Source organism: Pecten maximus, chromosome 7, assembly GCF_902652985.1.
Source record: "Pecten maximus chromosome 7, xPecMax1.1, whole genome shotgun sequence".
NCBI lineage: Eukaryota > Metazoa > Mollusca > Bivalvia > Pectinida > Pectinidae > Pecten > Pecten maximus.
This window is the reverse complement of record NC_047021.1, coordinates 33108003-33132808: the sequence shown is the minus strand read 5'-3', so window position 1 is coordinate 33132808 and position 24806 is coordinate 33108003. Positions and strand designations below refer to the sequence as shown.

The window sequence follows — 24806 nt, the reverse complement described above, 5'->3', positions numbered from 1 at the left end:
TAGGACTATGTCAATAACTCGGAAGTTGAATAGTTCCTTTATGATTTTTTGTAATATATAGAGCAAATTATCATATGGTTTAATGTGAAGCTACACTAATGAAACGTAAATTTTACTCATCAAGTGACATCGTAATAACCTGCAGGATCAAGCTTCTCATGCTATTACCTGTGCTCCTTATCTTCCAGCTGTTCTTCCTACTCCTGCTCATCATCTGCCTGCTGCTCTTCTCACTTCCATTCCTACTCATCTTCCAGCTCCTATTTATCTCCTCCCGCTCGTGTTCAGCTGTTCCTTCTACTCCAGCTGGTCCTCCTACTCCTGCTCGACTTTAAGCGGTTCCTTCAACTCCTACTCTTGCTGCTCATCTTCTGATCCTACATCCTCCCGCTTAAACCCCTACGCATTTTCTTCCAACTATGATTTATCTTCCTCCCGCTCTTGTTCTAGCTGGTCCTCCTACTCTTGCTCATCTTCTTAGTTCTCATTTAACAGCTCCTACCCCTTCGGGTCCTGTTCATCTTCCTCCCGTTCCTGCTCATCTGCCAACGTTTATTTCTATTCTTGGTAATCGTCCTCCCGCTCCTGTTCTAGCCGGTTCTCCTGCTCCTTAGATATCAACGCATGCTATTCTTTTGTCTTGTGAGAATTGGTATGTGAATAATTTAAGGATGAAAAATGGACCAAAAGCGGGCGTACTAGCGGACGATGCTTCGACTACGGAACGGAAGTCAGATGACCGTTAAGGCCCATTGGCCTCTTGTTTCATCTTTAAATTATTGTCACAGGAGAAAAGAATAACATTCGTTGATATTTAAGGATTCTTAACCAAGGTACGTTACTGAACTATTTGAGCATTTGATAAATAGTTTGATATAACTAACATTCAAAGTGAATCGAAGCTCGCCCTCTACTTCCGACTTTGTAAGTGCTGCACCTTGTTGATACAATAGGGGTAGGGACTGATTTTTTTTCTATAGATAATAACCAGATGCAATTGCCCGGATCATGTAAAACATTTCTGGTGCGGACAAATAACCTTTAGCTTTAGGAGCAAGCTTAGATCATTTCAATTTATGATTGAATTAGAAAATGCCGATATGAATGTTTATTTGTAGAAATTTTGTTTTTAGGTTTTTTGGCGTCTCTTGTTTTCTTATGTTTTGGTGTTAAGTAACTCGAGTGTTGTCTCGTTTATAAAGTGGCCAAACAATTACAAAATCAAAGTTCCATCACAGGTCCGATAAGTACATGTACAATGTAAGTAAATATTTGTTATCTTATACATCTCTGACTTGTTTAACTTGTTGACCATCATCTCATCCGTTGCCATGTCACTATATAGACAAGCTAGAAAGAATTTGATTCAAAAGGCTTTTAATTTCACACACAGTATGCCTGTTATGACGCCGAATAACGTATTAAGAATTGAAAGTGCTTCAATGCTGGAGTGAATATGATGGATTATGTCCTTTTGGTGGAAGCAGGTGACTACTAGACAAAGTAATGGATTGTATCAAAGAAGAGAAAACAAAAGGCGTTACATGTAGTTATAGACTCCTGATCAGATCAGTTTAATACTATAGGTGTGTGTGTGAGGTATGTTTAAAAATAAAATAACTCTTGAGTACAAAAAATATTTTATCATTAAGTCGTAACATAAAGCCGACAATTAGCATATCAGTATTCGAAGTGTACAGAATTTCCTATTGTTACTGGTTCTACTGCTCATGGTGGCTTCAGGTGATGATTCAAATATCAAAACATTAAGTCGACATGGACAGGATAATGGTCACTAACAGCTTTCGTCTGTGAACAAAATAAAACATATTACGTCATATTTACACTAAATCCAGCAGAAACTCGAGTGTACGGTTATATGTTAGTTTCATTATTGACTTTTATTTGACAGTTTTGTGTAACATGTCACTCATGTTTCTTCTTTTGAAAAACTTGTATGAATATCATAATTACAACAAAGAATACCGACATAATAACGAAACCATTATTCTAAATAATAACCGATGAAACGAGGGCAAAATATAAACCAATATACAAAATGTACATGTAGCTTTATATGGAGACTGTGAAAAAAAATATACATTTGTCCAATAATTCCAAGAAATAGATAAGGGATATTTATATTTCACGAGTGTTGAAAGCCCAAAGATTTAATATCTTTCACGAGTAGGCAGTATGAGGGAAATATACCAAAGTAAAAGTCACATGAGTGAAATGTTAATACGAAAGACGCTAGCAAATATTAATATAATTGATACTAGTGTGTTTGCTTTATTTTTAAAGAAAATACTTTCACCAATTTGATATGTTTTTATATTTCACGAATAAGATGCGATTTAAAATGAAATGAAGGTATACAAAACAAAAAATGTATATAGATCTACCCCGAAATGTACTGTACGATTTTCGTTGCGTAATACATCTCACGTACTTCGTTAAGAAAATGAGTTACAAAATACCAGAGTGTACAGGTTTGATATGTTAAATACATTTATATAGCAGGAACCATGTGTGCTCCAGCACCAAAGCAGTTACCTGATCATTTGTCAATCCATAACTTTTGTCAAAAAGATAGGGACCGGCAGTCCATGGTAGAACAGCATACTCAAGTCGTCGGCCAGTATACAGAAGTCTAAGGGAAAGAAGAATGAAATTGTGATTTGAAATTTCATTTAAGACACAACTGCTGAATATGTAGTAAGAATTTTCAAGATTGAATAGGAAAAAAAATTGGCATATCAAGATTGTTGTGTTAAGCTTGGCCTTATATGCCAGACAGAATAATGATAACCAGCATTTTTCGGCATAGCCGTATAATATTCTTTTGGCCCCGGATATGACGGGACAGGTGGCGTTACTGGTCAGGATGAAGTATGTGATTGGTCAATGTAGCGGTAAATGCAAAATGCAGATATGGAGTTAAAAACGAAACAAAGTTAAGATTAAGGTTGAATAAGTGGATGTATCTTTTCAAATGACACATTAATAAAATTATATTCCTGATTCAAATGCAGTCTTATTATCACCAAAAATGATTCAAACTGAAACAAATGTTGTTTTCCGTGCTGAAACGCATTAATTCGTTAATTTATTTCACCAGCAGTTTTACATTATAGCCACCAGCATTAAAACTATGCCGTTTATCTTTTTTTTTAAAGATATTTTTTTGTTATAGATCATTTGCAAAATTACTCTAAAGTGCTTCACATTACAAAATATAATGATAATACATTTTATTTCAACAGAAATTTGTATAACATATCGACAGGACGTCTGCTATTCTGATCTATCACAATTACTTCCTTTCGTTTCACTCTGTCGATGAGCCAATGGGAGCCGAAATAGCAACCGTAAACAATGACCAACATCATCACCTGATGTCATGGCTTATATAATCACATACTGCAATTACCCTCACAAGTGATAGTGTGATCTATAGTATCACATGGTACATTGTCCGGTATACCTATCGTAAGCACAATTTGTCTTGTTAGATGTTGTTGTATCAGCATCGTTGTTGATCAACCACCGGAAGTGGCCTGTCATATATATTGGTAGTTCTCGAAGCTGCGCAATGCTCGCGTAGGAACAATCGGCATTCATATCTCCGATGATCATAACGTTCTGGAAATGAGAAAAGTAAATAAAAGTGACACAAAACAAAGGAATATAACACCAAAAAATGTAAATATAGGTACGATAGATACGTATGGTGTAGTTATGTTGGTGTTATGTTGATTGTCGTGTGGTATATATGGTATTACTTTCACTTGAGTAAGTTATTTTTTTCAAAAGTTACAAAAAAACGAACACGAAAAAAACAAAAAACAAAAAAACAAAACAAAAAACACGAAATTACAAAAAAAAAAGTTTTAGCTAGTATTTTTTTTTTGTAACTTTAGAAAAATGACTAACGAGAGTGAAAGAAATACCATATACAACAACCACGAGTTTGTGTGACCTGTTTCTACCACGATAGAAAAGCTATTTGAGGATGAGTTTACCTGTTTTGTGTCAACGTGTGTTCTTTTCATAAGGTGCTGTGTAAGTATATGACCTCATTTAAAATGCCGCTAGTTAATATGCAAAACTGACAAATTCGGAAATGTATGGAAATATTACAATTCCTTATACAAATCATAACAAAATGATAAGTAGGTTTATTCTTTCATAGAAATAAATTGATAAAAATCTTTATATATTTTCAAGAATATAACAAAACAACTGCGAAGTTATATATTTTCAAGAATATAACAAAACTGCCAACTACTTCTTATGGGATATCATTTCCAGGACATCGTGAAGCGACCTTCAAATGTTAGCCAATACAATTGCATTGAAACGTTATTAAAATTAGTCCCGGTCAAAGTGCACCGTGTCGACCAATCAAAACGCATTTAGAGTTTATTCCACGTGTGGTATAAACTGAATGTTATTCAACAGCTGTAATGATTATTCCATGCCTTGTAAGTTGAGTAACACCCACCTTTTGTGGTAGAAACTTTTATTATCATGTAGTGTTGGTATGAATTGGGGTTACGTTGGTTATCGTGTGGTTTGGTTATGTCGGGATTTGGTCTTATAATAATGTTACTATGCTAGAATTACGTCCATCATTGGTAGGTTATGATAGAGTAAGTAAATTATGACACGGTTATGTTGATGTTATATTAATCATTGTATGGCTGTCATGGTTACACTTATCACGTAGTGGTGGTGTTCAAGTTATATTTAAAGGTTTATGGTTATTTCAAGGTAAGGTGAATTTACTCCAACAATGTTAGAGGTTTTACACGACGAGATACTTTTGACTAGCGCCGTGTAACCTCTAACTGCCCATAGCTGATTTTCCCGATGCTGACGATGAAATTTTCAAAGTTCGTTTATTGCAAAAATATAGCGTGTCAACTTACATTTAAATGATCAACGGTGTCCAATATATATTTCTTTCCATAATCCAATGATTAAATGAGAATAATTTCGTAACAAACACATATTATGAAGTTTTCTTCTTCCGAAGCGGAGCAGAGCGCAAGCAGACAATACTGCCGTTAGTGATAGTAAAAATACCACGTGATTTGCCGGTTAATACAAAATTGGATTACAACGTATGTCCTACAAGCGGAATACAACAAAGTCCGTATCATTTCGTTTCGTTTGAAATAACGACAACTATTTTGTATCAACCTTAAGGCAGCCATTTTTAAAAACGACTAGAAAAGTGCTACAACGACATGGGCATGTATTTTGTGCGTTATACACCGTATTATACTATATATTTGTGTCTGTGACATACATATGGGATGAATATTGCATACATGATACGTAGACATCGTTGTAATGACCTGTCAACCTCTTAAGTGTTTTTTTCAAGCATATTTAGTTCCGCCCGGATTTCGGGCGGAAACTGCATCAAAGAATTAGTGCTTCGGAAATAAGAGGTCGCAGTCGGCAAAATAATATCCGATAGAAAAAGAGCCGACCAGCGGCCTCTTATGTTATAGGAGTAAGGTGAATTATGAAATTGTTATTTAAGGGTTATTTTTTATGCTTACATTTTATTCAATTGGTATGAAGTTTAAATCCTAACGTTATACTTACAGTTACATTCCATCTTTTCACCAAATCCTTGTACACGTCAAACAAGTGTTTTATTTCTGCCACGGCATTTGACGGCTTAGCGTGGATACCAATCACAGCAAATGCAGCACCTTCAGTAAATCAACTAAAACGTATAACTGAAGGCAACTTTAATGCATACTTATGTATAATGTACTAATTCATGCACGCACGCGTATGAATTCATGCATATTCTGATTACATTACGTTTTGAAGGACAAAGCATGCACCTCTGTATGGTGAGGCACACAATCTGCAAACATGATCAGACTGAAATACAGAATTATGTCCTATCTCGCGCACATGATCACAATCATGTACATGTACTCGTATCGATTAAGTATGAACACACAAATTACTGTTGTTGTTTTTTTCAAACATGATACAGATATATTACAGATCTGCGCAAATCACGCTAAAATGACAATTCTAGATACTCTTTTATGGTATGAACTGTACTATGTGTAGCCTTATATTCGGTCAGTAGCGCTAACCGGATACAGACTATACTATATATCTTGTTACCTGGGTCTGTGTTATTTGGTTGAAGAAGCACGCTAAATGGATCCCTCTCGAACACTTTGTTGGTATCGCGGTATTGGTGGCTCTTTACGACGGAAAGCTTGTCCGGCCTTGAAAAACAAAAACACTATTGGATACGAACACAATCTTTACGACCGATCACAAGCATACATTTGTTTTTTGTGATGATGTGGATTGAACAATTTTAAACAGGTATTTATAAGGACTTTATCACAATTTATCAAACGAAACTGCAATATCCTTGATAGTGAACCGCGTTATCAATAATCCTTCATTACAATGATATTTACAATAAGCCTCTATATGATATAATTTACTCCCATTGTTCAGATATGTGTTGAAAGCTATTGTACTTCTTGTAACGGAAGTCTTGTTCGACATATAACATGCCGTTACTGGTATTTATATGACAAATAAGATATCCCAAATGTATCCCAATTACTGGTTTTCGATACCACTTAAGTAATTAGAATTTAATAAGTGTTTTTTTAAAAAACAAAAATGAATTGCGGTTAAAAATACAAAACGGTGGATTCTTTTTGCAGATATCCTTCATGCTATGTGTAAATAGCTGGTGTCAGAATGATGTTTATGGTAACACTTATTTACTACTCTTTATTGTAAAAATATACATTGTTCATTGTGTCACTACTCTTCTATATGTAAATGTATATTGGGAGTAGATAAGTTGTAATAACTTGTGTTTTATCCGTTGTTAGAAGTTTAACGATAAATATGTTTAAATCAAATATTGATATGACTAAAACTTAGCACCACTAGTAATACCGACGAGTGCTAGAATGGCAAAACAACTGTACGGTGTCCCTGCCATTACCTACGAGTACTAGAAAAACAAACAGCTCTACGATATCACTGTCATCACCGACGAGTACTAGAAAGGTAAAACGGCTGTATGGTGTCCATAATATCACTACCGAGTACTAGAAAAATGAAACAGCTGTATGATATCCCTAACCTTACCAATGAGTACTAAAAAACAAAACAGCTGTACGATATCACTAACATCACCGACGAGCATAAGGAAGGCAAAATAGCTGTATGGTGCAGTTACATTTATTTTGACTTAAAACTATATATCTGACCCTAATTTTAGATGTGCTACGCTAATATCTTGTGTTATTTCGTCTAATTATTTGTCAAAGTAGAGCTCTTTCACTATATTATAAATAATTCCCCAAAATGTAATTTATGATTCATGTACATGTTATTTATACATAGGATATATTTTCCGCTCTTGCTTTTTGGAAATAAATGTTCGCTGGCCTGCCTGATTTTATTTGTGTTTTGTAAATTGAATGTTTTTTTTAAGATGAGTGCGTTGACGGATGTACATGTACATGTAACATAGATAGATTTGTGCAGACTTTCCCGAAGAATTGGAACTGGCGAGTGTACAAAATGACCAATATACACGTATAAATAATATTGTATTTAACTGTTAGGGCGTCTGCTTTAAAAGAAGTTTACCGCTAAGATGTACAAGCATTATAAATTGATAATATTTACAACTATATCTTTACATTTATATCAATTGCTTCATAAAATCATTCACACTACGCAAACTTACCGGTAGAAGAATGCGTATTGTTCCTTATAAGATGATCTTCCGAGACGTTTACTGTTCACAAGTCCGTACGGCATAGTTCTGGTTGAGGACACGTAACAAACAGTTATAATGTCGAGAATTACTCGAAATATGTAATTTGTAAATTTGTATGCTATAGGACATATCAGGACATTTTTAACAATTGAACATTTTTAACAATTGAACATTGTTCACCTTCATTCCTACAACTCCCCCCCCCCCCCCCCCCCCCCCCCCCAAACCTGGATTCTCAAACAATCGCAAAAAGACACAGAAGTGTACAGCACGTTTAAATATCAATTCAGTAATCTATGTAGTATGTCCTAAATAATATAAATCTTCGTCATACAGCACACGACTAATAATTTTAGTGATGCTAGCGCTCGAAAGCATGCAATCAAGGTGGGGAGACCAAATGAAGAACACAAAACATCTGACATTATAGAAGGGGATGCACATCTTCCCATTATTTTGATCCATTTCGTTTATTGTGTAAAATATTTGGTTTAAAAAAAATGTGAAAAAACGTAAACTTACTTATTTATACTTTTGTGCAGTTTTCGGAGAGCCCTCCCGCGAGAGTCTCGGATCTCCTGAATAAGGATGATATCATACTCCAGGACAATCTGGTACAAAGTAGAAAACAGTCAAATAAATAAGATAGATTAGAACAGAGGTAGGATAAAACACCTCTGTATTTACATACAACTTTGAAGTTACACACTCTAATGAGCAGAACAAAAGATAAATCCAGACCCTTGCTGTTAATAGAAAATCTAAAATATCTTCGTGGGTAAGCAAATATGAATGCATCTCTTTTTTACTCTATATAAGCATAACTGGTAAAATAGTTTATATCTAGACTTCGCTTACAAGTGTTTTAGTCCTGTGTGTTAGTCTGAGTGCTAAATCACCCTTGCTGAACTACTCGGATGCTTTTTCCGAGCCAATCAGGCAAGAGGTGGATGGAACTAGGTACACTGGTTGATAGGATTTACACATATTTTTAGTTGAAACTATCTCTCCGATGGTTACTCCGATCTGTATCGGTATAATGACATGGTTAAAGTATGGGGTTCTGGGATATACATGTATATCAAATTGCTCTTTTAACTCTAGCAGAAAACCAGAGACTTGCTATGTTGATCAACCCCCATACTTTTACTCTATAGAATAGGTTAGCAGCCAATTATTGTTAACTTTATTTTACAACAATTGAGAAACATGTTGTATCAACTTATATTAATCACGCTTGTTGGCCCGGATGGAAGCGCGCGAAGGGTCCCCGGAGTACCCGGGGAAAACCCACATGGTCGGGCAGGTGACCTCATACCTTTTTACGTCCGATCAGGGAATCGAACCCCGGCCGCCTATGTGAAAGGCAAGTGAATTGCAATTGCAAAAGCAACCTATTACAATTAATGAAGTACAATACCAATCATACGAATATTTGTCTGGTCGAGGATCCTCCTAATGCCAGTATCTACTCTGCTTTTAGCGGCTATTACTAAGCAACAACACTCATATGTTAGGGATAGATATAGATAGATAGATATGCTGACTCTTTTATCAAAAGTTCTTATTCAGATTTGTTAATGACGTCCACAGGAGGCGATTTAAATGTTGCGTATTATGATATCCGAAAGATGAGACATTCAACAATACTGAGTTCAACGTTGGCAATGCCAAATTAATTCAATTATTTAATAGTGAGAATTTAGTTGAACAAACTGTGGCTTTCCCCATCAACCATCAGATCTATACAATAACTCGTATAGGGATCTTTAGATATCCAGGTTTCATATTTCTTTAACTCATCTGGACTTTTTTGCCTTTTAAATAAAAAGAAGAAATATTCTCTACAACAATGAACAGAAAATAGCGGCTCGAATTAAAAGCAGATTTGACAAATTTGACCATGAAAGTGAAAAAGGAAAGAAAGTAATATATAAATCATCTTAAGTAAGTTATGATGGATACCTTAAACATATTTAAGGAAAAATACACCATTATTTGAGAAGTATGTCAATCTTCAGTACGCCACTGAAGAGAAAAAATACAGTAGAATTAGGTTACATATTTTCACCATATGTTAACATACAAAATACTATACGCATGAACATATCTAGAACAAATTAATTGTAAGGGGTCTTGAAAAATTGTCAAAAAGAACAAACTTCTAAAGGTCCTCTAGTCTTATTGAATACAATTCCACTCATTTATTATACGTAAATACCTGTTTTAGAATGTTGGCGACTTCCGGTTTCCTCATCTTTGACCTGCCGAATGATTTGACATTAAATGCGGCGACCCGGAAATGCTGGCCGTACCACGGTCCGGTTAATCGCCACCTCCAGTAGGACCTGTCCGTAGTCCAATCACGTAATCCGTCCCCACTCCCCGGGAACACAAGCAGAAATCCCCATAGTAACCCCACCAGGGATATAGTGACCCTGTACATCCGTGATATCATCTTTAAAACACAAACTTACCTGACATAAACTCTTAGCGTATGGGACTAATTTGAATGTGCAATGTTGCCTTTCTGATTTATTACGGACGTCACCTCACTCGTATACTTACCTGTATAGTCGATTATCACGTCACAATTAGTATAACAGGCGCGTCAAAGGTGACTGATGTCAAGTGGCATTCATTACAGGTAATTAGTATTAATGCTGGTCATATATACACACGCACACACATCTTGAATTGACGGTTATGATATTGTAAGTGTATGTGTATATAAAATAATTATAAAGCTGGTCAATTACACTTGTGTAGTATGTTTAAATATTACGTACATATTACCTTGCCTTTCTATGATGATTCTCAGCAATTATCTTCGATTTCATCAAACCTTGTAGTGCATATCATATTATATGTTTATAGATATTGTATTATAAAACATATTATATAATGTTATAAAGTATATTGTATTTTTACATCATTGATACCGATTGTAACGTCCCAAATTTGATGTAAAACTCCTAATTAGATAATAGATAACAATGAAGTTAAAAGTATCAGGACTGTACTATTGTCAATCAGGTTACTTATTTAATATTAAACTCAATCAATAAAGAATGCAAAATACACGCAGGTGAGAAAAACATTAAGTATTTATTTAGTAATAGATAGAGGATATACCTAAAACTATATATTGAACATTGTTTAGTCCTTTTAGTATTAATTGCAATTTGAATGTTTATTTCTTGCCAATTTACAAATGTAAACAAATATCGTTCGTAATCAATGGTCATTGAAAAGTTATGGATAACTTTAAGGAAAGCCAGAAAAAAATGAATATATCAATATTTAAAAACACACTACACTTCTCACATTAACACGATCTAAACTTAAATTTATTTGACAGGATTACATAAACGTTACATTGATATCTCAACATATCATCTTTCAGCTAGTTATCGTCATCTTCTGTAACAAGCTATTGCATGCTCACTTTCACATGCAGCTAGTTAAAAAGCAGATTTGATTTGATCTGAAAGAGTAAAATAAAAATTACTTTGTTTTAATTTGAAATGTTGCATCATTTCGCAGTAGTTTAATTCAGTACAATTTTATTACGTTTTGTAAACATAATATACTGTGATATATTTTTTGTATGGTGGCTGATTGAATCATCAGAAGAGACTCGGCCATCTTTTTCATTATTCTGTACATCCATAAAGACTACACCAACAAAAGGACATACACTGAATGACAGGGAACGTCAGGAATGCCACTTATATATCCACATCAGGCATAGGGTATTGATAGTATATTGGGAATCAATTGCAATTCATTATATATTACATGAAAATGAATGTAATTGAACAGGTACAGTAATAAAAATGTTATTTCCTTTGATAAACCACAATAAAATTAACTAATCAATTTATCAATGAAATAGGATTTTGTCAACGTTTTCAAAAAGATGCAAATGAGGATAAAATTATTCCCACTAACTTAAAGAAATACTTCCAACACTGAAACATTTACAAAATAATTAAAAAAAATAATAAAGAAATCTATCAACAAATACATATTAATTTGGCGGGGATTGTGCTCTGCGATAAGTATAACAATCAACTATAGCAAAGCAAACTTGTGAGAGCCATATATTTTGTACTCCTTCCTCACTTTTGGGTATAAACATTGGATTATATTTGAATATCCCATAAGACAGAATAATAAAACATCTAGACCAACTAACATGCAGGTACATTACCTGAATGTCAACAAAAGTGCTATGTAAACTAAAAGAAGTGTTGAAGTCCGCATTCAGTCAACCTTTGTACTCCAAGAAAGATTAGATATCATTTATAATACATTGATGCGTTTACGCGTTATGTAGTCAGGTATGCGAATGTTACTGTTCTGGAATTCCAAATCCTCTCTTATGACAGACTTTCTACACGCTTGATTGCACTACACTATGCTACACCTAAGGTAGTGTACAGAAATCATAATAACGAGATCTGAAATGAATTAATTTCCGGAACTCCTGCTCTTACTTCTATCTTTCTTGTATTTTTTCAAATGTCATACTTTCATTTATCTTGTATTTTGTCGTATGGTTTCCATGTTTATCGATTTTTTGTTTTTATTTTGTTCTTCTCTCCTTGGTTTACAGTTACGATTGCAGTTGTGTACATATCGGTATCATTTTTTCGTTCTTGTTTACGGAATAATTTGCGCTAATCCCCACTGATCGCTATATAAGTAGTGTTGACTTCACTCCGCTCTGCGTCACCCTGACACAGTATTGAGGACACCCAGACTAACTACACATATCGAATACGAGAGGATATTTGAAATTGCCAGAGAACAGCCTGGAAAATAACAGGAATTTTATACAAAGAAATTGTGTATTGTGTTTTGGGTACATGATAACATGCCTAAGTTAAGTTTACTACATACTTGTAATTCGCTTATTTGAATTGATGTGGTTTTGACAAGCAAATTAAGCATAAGCTTGTGGGTGTGTAAAAAAGGGGGTTGTGATTTTGTGAAAGTGGTCAATAATTTGTAAGAAGGGATTATTTTAATGTTTGCATTATCTGTAAACTAAGATGACATCATGCATATTAAAAAAAACACACTCGCGAAATTGTTGTCAAAACATATGATTGATTAGTATAGATTTTTAGTTTTACAACCAAAAAAAATTTTAAGTTTACCACAATGATATATAATAAGGTATTTTTAACCAACTAGGTCTTCTGAAGGCGTGGATGGTATCATGGAATTCTTGTTTATTTAAGGATTGATTGGCAATTTTGTTGCTTGCATGGACTGATGAAGGGAAGTGAACCTCGTGCAAATGAAGTGAACTGCGAAACTTTCTACATAGGCATACATATAATATATATTTCTATCAATCTACTTTCGTTTAACTACTTACAAGCTATAAACTGTAGATCATAATACATGCATAGTAACAATACTGCCAGTTGTCAAATACTTACCATATACTTATACTAACAGAGATTCAGGGGTGTTATAGGCTAAAGGAGGCGTAAGGAGTTTTTGGTTTCCTTATATAACAGAGCGCATTGGCTGAACTGTTACTATAAATCAAAGTGTGCAGGATCACATATATTAACCCCCATATATCAAATGGTTTAAGGGATGGCTGATGCACAAGCTTTGTACATGTATTTTGAAAAGTGACCAGGTTTGACCTTATTCATTATCTTGACTCATGACCACCGATATCTAATCAGGTGTAGGAACTCAACTGTTCAGCAGTTCGATCGATATCTTGTACACAATTTAATTTTTTGATTGGATTTCAAAGGTGATCAATTACGTGGCATGGACCCTGCCCTTGGCTGATGACCACCAAGGAGCAGGGGGTACACACGGAACTTAACAAATTTACTGAGAGCATGTTCCTTTCAATGAGTGGAGGTATAACAAAACCTGTTTGTGAGCTTTGTGTGCTGTTTGACTGTCATTCAGGCATGTTAATAATGAGTTGCCTCCCTTTAACAGTTAGATTTGTGATTATATTTAATTGTTATCCTGTCAGCTGGATAATGCAATATTTCCAAACATATTAATTAATCATATGTATAACTTGGCAATTTTTTTTTACAGTATATTGATGGGGAAAATTAGAAAAACAAAACAAAAATAATCTGATGGTTGATATGGTTGACTAAAAGGCTCATATGTGATTAATTCTTCTAGTTAATAAAGAGAAGCAATATACATGCAATATTTAAGTTTATTTAGCATTATAATAAATGCGATTTCACAATATTTATATTTTATATCTAATTCTCGGTAGATTGTATCGTATTTAGGTACACACATTCAAAAGTGGAAGGACATTCACTAGATTCTATCTCAATCCCGACTGGCTCTATTAGTGTTTGAATATCCTTTAGTGGCAATATAATAATGCTATTTTTCGCAAGGTTTTGAAATTTAATAAAGCAAATTTTTCAAACCCTGTACGCGGATATGAAATTTCGCTTGTGTCTGGTGAAGAATTCAAATGTAAAATGAAGCTAATGCCGGGGATAGAGGTGGGGGTCTACCGTGACATGGTACATTTTTAAACTGACTTGGCCCTAAGGGCGATGAGTTTATGCAATGGCGCGGCGTTCGTCTGACAACTTTTTCTTAAACAAGAGATCCCAGAGGGATTTTGGTGCCCACCATTGAATGATCTTGATAGGTTCCATATCAGATTGATCTTTTCTCTATTTTTCCCTTCTCTTACTAATCTGTGTAAATTGAGAAACATCCCTCCAGTACTTTTCAAACAAGGGGAACTTATATATGAAATTTGAGATTTAGCGATAATGGCTGTCTGTCGACAATGTTTTCAGATTGGTCCAAAAATGCAATACGACAGACCAAGGGGAACCTACATATGAAAATTGATAAAGATCCCTTCAGTACCTTCTGTAAAATAGCGAAAACAAACTTTAGTTGCCAAATTTCAAGATGGCTGTTTGTTGGCCTTGTTGTTATCTGACTGGTCCCAAAATGAAATATGCACAACTAGGGACCAAGGGTGACCTATATATCAAATTTAAGAAAGATCCCATCAGTCCTTTCCGAGAAATAGCGATAACAAGCTTCAATTGTCAAAATCCAAGATGGCTGCCTGTCGGCCATGTTGTTATCATATTGGTCCCAAAATGCAATATACATAACAAGAGGCCAAGGCAAACCTATATATGAAATTTGAGAAAGATCCTTTCAGTACTTTCTCAGAAATAGCGATAACAAACTTCAATTGTCAAAGTCCATGACGGCTGCCTGTCGGCCATATTGTTTTCCGATCGATCCCAAAATGCAATATGCATAACTACAGACCAAGGGGAACCTCCATATGAAATTTGAGAAAGATCCCTTCAGTACTCTCAGAAATAGCGATAACAAACTTCAATTGTCAAAATCCAAGATGGCTGCCTGTCGGCCATGTTGTTATCCTATTGGTCCCCAAAATGCAATATGCATAACTAGGGTCAAACGGCAACCTACATATGAAATTTGAGAAAGATCCCTTCAGTACTTTCTCAGAAATAGCGATAACAAGAATTGTTTATGGACGGACGGACGGACGGAGGGAGGGACGGACCACGGACCACGGACCACGGACCACGGACCACGGACGCAAGGCGATTTGAATAACCCACCATCTGATGAGTGTGGGCTAAAAATCTCCACTATTCGTGAACGACTATAGCGGTTTTTTTGGCTATAAGCATCCTTGGATGAACTGGGAAACAACTATAAACGGTTGGTGTCTCCCAGGGGCCTGAGGGGATTCATAGCAAGAATAAAATGATCTAATTCATATATGGTCTGAAGCATCCTTTGGTGAAGAAAAATCAATTGGTGTAAAGCTTGGGTTGGAATCAAACAACAAGTCATCTGACCAGTGGTCAAGGTAAAAGGTTATGGTCAGGATCAAATTTGGTATCTTTTCACTGGTAACATTTTGTTATGACCATATGAAGCAAAGTGGTTAGAACTTAAGAAAGGGCCAACTGACCAAAGTCAAGGTCACTGAAATAAAGGTTAATGTCAAATTTTGTATCTTTTCACTGATGCATGCATTTTGTTATGGCATTATAAAACAAAGAAGTAGGTCAGAATTAAACATTAAATCAACTGACCGTAGGTGAAGGTCACTGGGTCTGGGACTAATTTTGCATCTTTTCACTAATTCTTAATGATAACATTACAAAAGCAATTCGTTTGGAATTAGAATTAGTCAATGAATCAACTGAAAAAATGACCAGGTTAAACGTCAAAATATTTTTGTCTATTTTATGTGTAATCTCGACATATGGATTTTCTATTTTTCCTAAATTACCGATTCATTGTAATTAACGATAGTCCACCGATGTTTTTCTACGTATCGAACATGTGCGCACAGTAGTTGCCAAAACGACATAAATTACAATTCTAAAGAACGTTTCAATAATTTAAATGTTGATATACATAAAGATCAAGTGCTCATTTACGACAAATATTGAAAGCATTTTTATAATAAAAATTTTACCAAAAAATAAAAATAAATAAATAAACAAACAAAAACAAAAACGGAAGCACTCATTCATGCCTTCACTCCTTTTGGTAAATGTTTTGGTAAAAGTGTTCGCCGTGTCTCTTACCATAATGTAATATTTATCATAATCATCACTGCAACATATATAATTATTTGATTTCATTCATGGACATATATTTATTCATCCACATTTCCGGGTTTATATTCTTTTCCATGTGATCCTGAATATTTTGCCCTGCAGGTAGGGAATAAGAATTGTGTCTGCTGCCCCAATTCCATGATTGTAAGAGGTGACTGAAATTGGAATGCTATCTTTTCTCCTCTTTCTAAACAGCTGTTTCCTTTTGTCTCTCTGAGTATTCGCCCCTGTGAGGAAAGCTTTTGTTTCTGTCCCCTGGCGGAGACCTACAAGAATCTATAAAAAGAATAACATGACCGTGTGGAATGTCCTGCTAGGTATTCTTACTGAGGCAGCGCTATAAATACAGCCTCTAAACACACACATACACACACTCTATATCTCGCGCGCACTTCGGAGGCCATCTTTAAATGACCTAAGCTGTTGATATGACGTTTAAAAATAAATTTAAATTTTTTTTGGTTAAATGTCTGGTTGTTTATTCAAGACGTAACACAAGGCCACATCACACTTATCTAGGATTACATAATATTACATAACAAGAACATAATGTAGCTTTAAGTTTAGTAAACATTTTCGTCTGTTAATCAACAGAAAGAGACTAAGTATGAGACATTTTCTCTAGTAAACAAAAGTCAATTAAGATTAAAAATTAATAAGACGTATCTTGTCTGAACTATATACATTGCCATCCATAAAAACATACACACTCTTATGACTTGTTGAAATATTATATATGCATCACAAACGTTATCTTTACAATTTTTTGAGGAATATTAATTTGTCAGTGAATGGGAAATGTGTTATCAAATAACATACCTCGATCAAGATTCAGGGAGAGTCAAGGCAGGGACCTAAATTTTAAGATATTCCAAAAATGATTAAAAATCTTATTTTTTAAGATATTTGCAAATCATCAATAACCGTTTCCACTCTTCAAAGACTATGCATATTACAAAATTTTGATCATATTTACTGAACTTCAAAATACTGTCTGTAAATAATAGGAACTTGTTGATGGCAGTGTATAGACAGAAATCGATGAAATAGGGCTAAGCATGACCCTGTTCGCGCAGAGAGGAAATGACGTCACGTACGACTGCTAGACTGACCTGTGAACATCAGGACTGTTATCATATACAAGTGGCTTGAGCAGCAGAATGGAGAATCAGAAAAACATTTTCCTTAAGAAGACGTTTGTAGCCATAACCGGTGCAAGCAGAGGATTAGGAAGATGTATAGCACTACAATTTGCAGCCAAGTTCCCTCCCAATTCCGTCTTTGTACTTATGGCAAGGAATGAGCAAAAGTTGGAAAGTGTCAAGTCAGAAATTTTGTCCCAGACACCGAATGTCACTGTTCTGGTACGGCAATATGACCAGAGCAGTGTAGAAAAAGATTACTTCAAAGGCATATTCAACGAAGTTTTGTCAGGAAACTACCTTTCGGAAAATGACTTCGACCAAGTCATGATCGTGCATAATTGTGCTAAGGCCGTTGCGTTGTCAAAGTATTGTTTGGAACTTTGCGACTCTGAAGAAGTGAGGAATGCCTTCAACATCAATCTAATAGGGATGATCCTACTTAACACCAGCTTCTTCCAGACATTTTCTGATTCCAAGAAATCCCGGGTGGTGGTCATTATGTCATCAGCATGTACTTCGATTCCTATGAGATGCATGCATCTATACTCTGCAGGTAAGGTCATGTTATATGTGTCAGAACGTCAAGTAGTATGGTATTAGTGTGCATACCTAAAGTCATTAAAGAAACTAACATTTCTCCTAAAATAAGTCTTTAGTAAAACGTATACACAATTGGATTTTTTTTTCCAACAAGACACACAACTCAAAACGTCATTAAGTGCGATAACTATAAAGTGTCCATATATAGTAATGCTGGTTTATTTTAATGTCACAAAAGCCGTTGAAACGTAAAATCTTAAGGACTCTTTCAGACACAACATTAATCAGCAGGTGTTCTGGATATATTTAACCATTTAAGAAACTATTTTACACGTAAATGTGACAAAAATATAGTGGGATTATTTAACATACTTTATTACTCGTTGATCCTAACATACCTGATCGTCTGTGGTCATCTTAGCAATATAGAGAAAGAGTAAGATGAATAGCATAGAATTGAGTTACAGGAACAAAATATCCTGTGTTGCATTATTCCTATATTGCAATAATTAACACAAAATTATCATTGGACGGTCCCACGGGGTTAACAGAAATGTTTAAAGTGCAATCACACTGAAATTCCACACGAATACGGTTGCATAATGCTGAACCAGTTGTTCCACTCCGAAAAATGCTGAGTGTTTAGCAGAAGTTGCAACTTGATTGCCATTTTGATAGACTCTGGTATGTGTCTTATACGGCCTGGGTACCGAAAACGCACACTTCGCTCATCTGAATGCAAAACGTGAGGCAGTGTCAAGGGAGATATGAGGAAGAAGAAAGTAGATTAGAAGATATAGGAAAGCAAATACCAACCGAAATAAGTCGCAATTGAGGCAGCAGGTACAATTCTTACGCTTAGTCTGGCCATTCCGTTATGTTTTATTGCTTACGTTGTGCTTAGATGTTGTTTACAGCTTGATAGTGTTTTCGATAACGACAGTATTTTTTGTCCAATACATATAGCTAAAGCTGGCAGGGACATGTATATGCGCGTGTTAGCCGCAGAGGAACCGTCATTGCGGATACTGACTTTTGCTCCTGGTGCATCGTATACAGACATGATGACAGAAGTGGAGACGGATTGTACTGACAAGGTCATTGCTGATATGTTGAAACGTAAGTTTGCTGATGTAAAAACCATGAAAACAGCCCTAAGATATATAAGAAGTATCTAAAATAATATGTTGCAGCTTATGTCAGTGTTGATGTGTACATGTAATTTGGGTTTCAAATAAGTATCAAATACAATACCTTGTGGGCACTGAAGAAAACGTTTTCTATTATATCCACATGTATATTTTAAATGTTTAAGTGTCTTTTTTAACCCGAAACGTTGTTTATGTAGCAGGTATAACTAGAATCTACTATCATACACTTTTCATTTTCGCCACGTGCCCGGGTTTTAGTATTTCTGTAGAAAGGGAGATCGACTGACACAATGGTAACACACTTGCCTTCCCTGTAGACGGCCTATGATTGACTCCAGATCGAACATGACAAGGTATTGAGTGACCTGCCCGACTACTAGGTTTTTCTCTGAGCACTCCTACATCCCTCGCGAGCTTCCACCCCGACCAACAATAGTTATAGATATAAGTTTAAATAACTGGTTTCCTTTATTTTTCTTTATAATACATACAGTTCACATTTACGGAGAAATGCATAACGAAGAGTCAGTAAAACTTGGAAACTTTGAATTTTAATAACACAACATATTTTGTATATTAACATTTTCCAGAATTTCGGGAAGATGGTAAAGTGACGCTTCCGGAGGTCCCAATTTCCAAACTTGTGCAGATCCTGGAGGAGAACACGTTTGAAAACGCTGTTTACGTAGAGAGCGAGAGTCTCTTTTGAACCTTTATGCTTGTGGATACTGAAAGTTTGTATGATACCGGGAATACTGAACGAACTTCTGATGCATTAAAGGAATTCTTACTTTACTTGGGCGTTCAGAGAGCACAAAGAAATCCCCATCATCTTGCTTATCCATTAATTGAAGATTCCAATTCATAGAAATTCCTAAATGTATACATGTTGGATTTGCATTGCTGTAATCAAATTTATTTACATTGGAATACGTCGTCATGAAATCAGAATCAATCAAATTAGATAAAATATGTTATGACTTGTATTATATCGTTATGAATGAAGCAGTTCGGAATACACACAAGAATTACCTTCATTCTAAAATTACCCAATGTCAAAATTTTCTTAAACAGATTAAAATAAGAGGTTACTGTACCTTATATACACTGTCATACATAATTTCCTGCACATTTTACATATTTGAAATCCAGTAAAACAGATTTATTTATGGCAAAATATTTTGTTTTGTTTTTGTTTTGTTTCTTTTTGAATTTCATTAAATTGGGGAGAGCATTTTCACAGAACAACTGATCATTTATAGTATGTCTTTTTGGAATATCTTGAAAAATAGGTCCGTCTCTTTAACGTTGTTATCAGAGTACTGTATTGTACAAACTTTTAGCGGTAATATTGTTTCAGCGCAATTGCTTAAAATGCCTTCCTCTAAATTATAATTGCGCTGATTAAAGTTTCGTACAGTTTTGTTGTTTTCTATTGCAACTGCTGTTGCTGCTCCAATTCATCATTCAGCCAATCTGTTTAAATTTGATTTTACGCTAACATTTGAGAGCGCAAATTTAGAACGTTTAAAATATATTTGTGCAGACAATCGTTTCAAAATTATCTAAGCATCAATCTTGAATAAATCAGGCTAAATCAATCTTTTAATTCGTTTTCTTAAGAACCAACCTCATATTGGAAGCTTGGGAAGCTTGTTTTGACCCAATATTGATATCTGCTTATTTTTCTTGTTGGACATTGACACAATGATAGATACCTTGTTAGTGGATATGATTGCTATGCATGGTATTAATATATGTGTGATGTAATTCACAGAAGCGGTGATAACTTACCAAAGAAAGAAGTAAAATATTGATATTCTAGATTTCATTTCAGTTTGATAAAATGATTTGATCATGAATTTGTCGCAGCTACTATTAACAAACATCAGAGCTTTACTTTATACAGTTTAAATGAGTTACGTAATATCATGACATACTTCAGATAATATACCAGTGTCTATATATGGGTTGAGTAGGAAAGATATCCCTTCTAAATCGAGAAATATAGTCTAAGGTTAGTTCAATGCAATACAGATAACGAACGAGTCTGACCCGCAGGAGCGCGGAGAGCATGCGTTTGTGGCATCCTACTGCATGCCGTAGTTCCTTCGTCAATGTCTTTGTTAAGGGGACATTTAACTTCCAGAAAAAAGGCCTGTTCTGTCTCACGGTATGTTTTGTCAATGAAGGTGACTTAAACTTGTTCCTTGTATGGTTTGTCAATGGGGGGAACGTGTTATGTCACTGTAAAACTCAAGTAACTGTAAACGTCGTTATTTTTGCGAGGGGTTAATTTCGCGATTTCGATGTGTAAACTATATGCGTTTGGGTATTTTCACGATCGATCCACCTTCAATTATGGTTCGAGATAATGCCAATTGATATCAAAATAATACGCGTGGGGGAAATTTTCGCGATCAAAAGGACACCACGTCATTAGCGTACATTTTCCCCCTCGCGTGTATTTCCGCGTTTACAGTTTACAAAACACAATAGTATATTCTGAAGCCTTTTCTGTTATATAATTTTCCCACGATAATTTTCTATCGTTTCTTTTCCTTCGTTATGTGCTCTTCTCTCATTCAAGGTCATACAATGCCTGTATGTAAGGCTTTTAACTCATCAAAGATTGCCAATGTTTGCAGAATATATCCCTCTTTTATTGTCCCGTTCTAAAACAACTACAATGGGTACAATGGTCATGCAATTAGGGCAGCAAGACCTTGCTTTAATAATGATATTACATTCATTTTACATGAAAAAAAACAACGAATTAACGTACAAAGCATTAAAGGTAGTATCTGTCAATTCTTTTATTGATGATTTTGTGTTAAACAGTAGTTTGACTCATATTCATTTCTTACTCGAGAGCTAGATGACACTATAAAAATAAGTATATGATATATTTCGGTATGTACTATTACTTAATGTATTCTATAGGTACAACTAACGGTGTACACTTTGTCGCCATTGAAAAAAGTACTTTGTTTAAGTGCAACTCAGTACTTTTATTTTTCCTTGCTATATTCTTATTATTGGAAATAACCTTTTGCAACTGATAATACTCTTTCGCTTTGCCAATAGGTAAATTCATGTTGAGAGAGTAACGACTATATACCATTTTGTATATGTAAGTCTACTACAATAGGCAGGTACAATTCAACTCCCAAAGGCATCAATTTCGCTGAAATGATAATACGCAGAAAGTAGTTTGATTGTAAATTTCATTATTTACTTATCATCATTTTGATATAGATTTCTATCAATTTGATGCATTATTTAAAAAAAAAAAGGATTGTTGATTACAAGCGAATGGAAAAAATAAAGCCTTTTTGTAAAATTGAAAACTATGGAGTTGATTTGGAAGTTAACTGTCTCATAGAATATAAATGATAGCTTCAAACTACACATCATGCGTATAACATTTCACACGTCACCTTCTACATAACATCCTATATACTTAGCAACTATACCGTAGTTTTGAATCGAGTATTGTACAGAAAAACAAATACTGTTAACAATACTAATTAAAACATTTCAATATTTCAAAGTGCATAATTCATATGTACACGTGATTTTTTCTCACTTATCTCAAAACAAATCAAGATTGTATCGCTTCAAGTACCATGCATGACAATATCGATTAACAATAAATGTATCGACATTATTGATACGGCATCCATACACATTAACAGAATACCAGTAACAACTTGATAGAGAAGAGTTCACGTGGTTTCGTTTAAAATCACCCAAATTTTACCGAAATTTTTATAAACACAATTTTTAAACAGAAACAAAATTCATAGCAGGTAAGTGGATATAAGATATATACACTATAAAACAGAGAATACCGACATGATGATACTCAACATTGATAAAAGGAAGACAAGACAAGATACACATAAAGATATAGATTTGCATGGAAACTTCTGTATAAGACCAGGTTATCCGGAAGGGTAAGCGTCTTCTACTTCATCGACGATACCCGCCATGTAAATCTAGGTCAATTTGGTTCGTTTGGTTTGTTTTTGTTTAACGTCCTATTAACAGCCAGGGTCATTTAAGGACGTGCCAGGCTTTGGAGGTGGAGTACCCGGAGAAAAACCACCGGCCTACGGTCAGTACCTGGCAACTGCCCCACGTAGGTTTCGAACTCGCAACCCAGACGTAGAGGGCTGGTGTTAAAGTGTCGGGACACCTTAACCACTCGGCCACCGCGGCCCCCTAATCAAAACTGGGTTTTGAAATAGTTAGAAGCAGTCTATCAAAATTATTTACAATTTGAATACAAAGCGATTAGCTAAACGTGGATGCAGGCATATAATGCCGTAGTAGCTCACATACAGAATATGTGTATTATACTAGTTATACATTATACATGTATATTTCATGTCATGCTGCAGAAAAATAATTCCTCGTTTACATGAATACATTTAATATGAGGTGCAGGAGTTAATACTACCCTGCTACCGTTCTCTATTAACATTCGCGATATCGGATAAATCTATGGAAATAGATAAGGCACGTACTTGTTTTTGTTTCGAAAGCATTAATGTTAACGGTAATCGCGAATTTTAGTATTCGTAAAATTTTCTGATTTGGTCAAACATGTCTGTAATAGCCGCGAACGATAGCTGGATTACTGAATAACTTTGAATACCTACATTAAGTAGAATAACAGATAAATCACAGTTATTTCGTCCCAATATACCAAACCGAAAGCTGGAAAAATCTAACGGAGAAAATTGTGATCTCAAGCAAACAATGATTGCAATACATCAATGCAAATGATATTTTAATACGGAGCGGTTTTCGACATTAATCACGAAAGGTTTACTTTTCTCAAAGGGACCCGAACCCCAACGCCAAGGTCTGTGTATATGTACTACACTTATGCGGATAGCTTGTTGTCAGGAAATGTGTCGAGATCCTATTGGCTTTTGTGGAAGCAGTGACAGCAGAATGTTATATATTTCATTTGATAATTTTAACTCAGGATGTAGACTGATGTCAATATCGTAAATAGCAAGTAATTTTTTTCCCATTCATATCTTCAAAATGACCTAAACCTGTTCTTGGAAAATGTACAAAGGAATAAAAAAAAAGTTGTTGTATTACTTTGTATCACTACAGAAAAAGAGAAGAGATTAATGATAAGGATTTGTCTCCAATATCTAAAGACGATGAAATAAACAAAAGTATTTCATGAAGAGTCTTTTTGAGTTAAATGGAACACTGTATGTTGACAACGGGACCTCTTTTGTGTTTAAGGCCAGACCAGGACCCGTCGATCTGGCAGACTCTTTCGTGGCAGTGAAGCCAATTTTCGCGGTAGACAGCAAGGGATCCGACAGTGTGGCCGTTCATCATCACCAACTTTATAATTTTTGGTGGCAATGCTATGACAGACATGTCTTCCTCAGGTTCGGGACATGCTGTATACAACAACAACAAGGATTTAATATCACTGAAAGTGTGTTTTGATTTGATTTAAGTGCCA

At 35.0% G+C, this 24806-nt stretch overlaps 2 protein-coding genes across 4 annotated transcripts; one reads left to right on the top strand and one right to left on the bottom strand.

Moving 5' to 3' along the window:
* Positions 1–1628: 1628 nt before the first annotated feature.
* LOC117330627 (deoxyribonuclease-1-like) lies at positions 1629–10793 on the bottom strand. Of its 2 annotated transcripts, none has more exons than XM_033889059.1 (8): positions 10026–10767; positions 8327–8415; positions 7772–7849; positions 6166–6272; positions 5623–5732; positions 3488–3645; positions 2557–2653; positions 1629–1809 (listed from the first exon to the last, which is right to left on the bottom strand). In XM_033889059.1, the coding sequence occupies exons 1-8, from the start codon at positions 10260–10262 to the stop codon at positions 1759–1761; spliced, it is 927 nt and encodes a 308-aa protein (XP_033744950.1). In that variant the 5' UTR covers positions 10263–10767; the 3' UTR covers positions 1629–1758. The 2 variants fall into 2 exon arrangements, 1 of the variants encoding a protein (XP_033744950.1); XR_004533375.1 differs by having other exon boundaries at positions 1780–1809; positions 3434–3645; positions 10026–10793.
* A 6780-nt stretch (positions 10794–17573) lies between these two features.
* LOC117330626 (sepiapterin reductase-like) lies at positions 17574–24806 on the top strand. 2 transcript variants are annotated; one of them, XM_033889058.1, is made up of 4 exons: positions 17574–18165; positions 19119–19271; positions 19894–20037; positions 24578–24806. In XM_033889058.1, the coding sequence occupies exons 1-3, from the start codon at positions 17628–17630 to the stop codon at positions 20010–20012; spliced, it is 810 nt and encodes a 269-aa protein (XP_033744949.1). In that variant the 5' UTR covers positions 17574–17627; the 3' UTR covers positions 20013–20037; positions 24578–24806. The 2 variants fall into 2 exon arrangements, with proteins under 2 accessions (XP_033744949.1, XP_033744948.1); XM_033889057.1 differs by lacking the exon at positions 24578–24806 and having other exon boundaries at positions 19894–20474.